At 40.0% G+C, this 2,251-nt stretch overlaps 1 protein-coding gene across 1 annotated transcript in view; it reads right to left on the bottom strand.

The window, feature by feature from the left end:
* Positions 1-2,251, bottom strand: part of LOC128250705 (uncharacterized) — an 11,984-nt gene that overhangs the window by 1,561 nt on the left and 8,172 nt on the right. Inside the window, exon 2 of the mRNA XM_052976404.1 lies at positions 904-1,235. Within this exon, the coding sequence (XP_052832364.1) occupies positions 904-1,235 (332 nt within the window). The remainder of the gene's footprint in view (positions 1-903; positions 1,236-2,251) is intronic.

The following is a 2,251-nucleotide window of genomic DNA, read 5'->3' as shown; positions in this document are numbered from 1 at the left end:
ATGGAGTGCATGTGTATGACTGTGGGTGTGTACAATAGAGTGTGTGCATGCATAATGGAGTGTGTGTGTGTGTGTGATGGAGTATGTGTGTACGTCCGTGCAGAGTGTGCACATGCATGATGGAGTGTGTGCATGGAGTTTTCCTGTGCGCACATGCAGGGGAGTGCATGTCTGCATGGAGTGTGTACGCGAGCATGTCCATGCATGTGGGAGTGTGTGCATATGTATGAGGAAGTGTTTGTGTGCATATGACGCCAAGTGTATGCACAGACTGTGTATGTGCATATGATGGAGAGCATGTATGTATGGTGTGTGTGTGTGTATGTATATAATAGAGATGGTGTATCTGTTATAATTGTGTGAGTGAGAGTGCGTGCAGACACAGCATGTGTACAATATAGTGTGTGTGTGTGTGTGTGTGTGTAGCAGAGTACCCCTTGTTGAATAATTATTACTTCTGAGGATTGTGAGTTAGGAAACGTATGCAGCCTAGATTTTTACCTGCTCCAATCCTTCAAATACATGTACACACACACACACACACAGAGTAATCCTAGTAAAGACAACACAAAGTGATGCTCAGTGGGATGAGAAACTCCAACTGCTTTATCCAGGGTGAAATACATTCCTCAGACTAAATAACAGTAGCATTCTTCCCTTTCATGGGACTGTCACATTAAGTTGACAACATACTATAAAAATGTGTGTACAAATACTTATAGAAATATGTACGCATACACATGTGTATGTGTATATACATACATACACACACACACATTTAAACGTGCTTCTCTATGATTGTGAATGTGTGTGTGTGTGTGTGTGTGTGTGTGTGTGTGTGTGTGTGTGTGTGTGTGTGTGTGTGTGTGTGTGTGTACATTTGCAAATGTAGAAGATTCTTACCATTTATGGATAAAATCCATGGCTTCCAACCTTTCACCAATTCTCCAGACAATACCAGGACGACACGGCAGTCTTCGAGATCGACTGGTAGCCACAGAATAACCACTCTCAGAAGAACTAGTGCTTAGTTTCTTTTTCTTCACTGGCACATTCTTGTCCTTGGCACCGTCATTGGAAATGGTCTTGGAGAGGGATTGCCTGGTAATACGGCCTCCATTTTCTTCATCTTTGTCCTCGCCGGTGCCATTGGTAGGGGCAACAGCAGCAGCATTCCCATTTCTGCTTCCTTCTTCTTCACTTCCGCCTCCTCCTCCGTCGTCATCATCATCAGCCTGAAAGAAGGAATTCAGAGAGATATATTGGTAAAAGAGTGGATTCTTCATTTGTTAGAAAAATCTGAAGACTTACAGACATGCTGCAGAAACAATTGATGAAAACAGAACACACACACAGGTCTGCTAGAAGTAGCAACTAAATCTCCATCAAATCACACTCCACAATAAAAAAAAAGAATTGCGTAGCTCTTGCTTCAAAGAAATGAATAAAAAACACGGAGTGGTCACGGTTGGAACGGTTTCTTTCTTCTTTTTTTTACCGTACGAGGGCGAAACAACAACTACAGTTAATTTGTCATAGTAAAGACAAAAAAAAAGTTAATATCGATGAAAAGGGACATACGCCAAATTTAGAAGGGTATCCGAAGAAGTACATTATGTGGCCGCTAGAAATAGTAGTTAAATCTCTAGCATTTCATCCAGCCAGCTTTTTAAAACGTTCAAATAAAAGCACGCCTAAAAAGATGGGTATCACCACGACTTGTTTGTTGTTTTTGTTTTTTAATCGTTGTTTCACGTAACCAGGACTGACGTATAGCTAAACACCAGTAAAAACCAAAAACATGTTCCCTTACGGTTGCTCGACAACCTAAAAATAACAGTCAGATCTACCGCAAATCACATTCAACCGTTTTAATTAAACAAGGAGGGATATATTGAATAACGTTGCCATAGAGAATACAAAAAAAAAAAAACCCGATCGATCACGGACGGAATGACCACCATAGATGCGCTCGATTAGAGTGACCTGGTGCTTAAACAAGCGAGAAAGAGAGACAAGATAGAGTATGTGTATATATCGTTGCTATTATGTTAAACTGTCGTATGTTCAAATGAGTTTTTGTTGCTTGGTCAAACTATCGTATCTCCAGCTGCTTCAGATGCCAAGGTATCAAAAATTGTCAAAGTATAGTACAACGGTTTTGCTATGAAAAAGCAACGTTTTGGACTTAGATAGTTGCTATATTATGCAAAAGTGTCCTATCTATATTATATATATATATACATATATA

The sequence above is a fragment of the Octopus bimaculoides genome, chromosome 24, assembly GCF_001194135.2.
Source record: "Octopus bimaculoides isolate UCB-OBI-ISO-001 chromosome 24, ASM119413v2, whole genome shotgun sequence".
Taxonomy (NCBI): domain Eukaryota; kingdom Metazoa; phylum Mollusca; class Cephalopoda; order Octopoda; family Octopodidae; genus Octopus; species Octopus bimaculoides.
The sequence above is the reverse complement of the archived record's forward strand: the minus strand, read 5'-3'. Positions and strand labels throughout refer to the sequence as shown.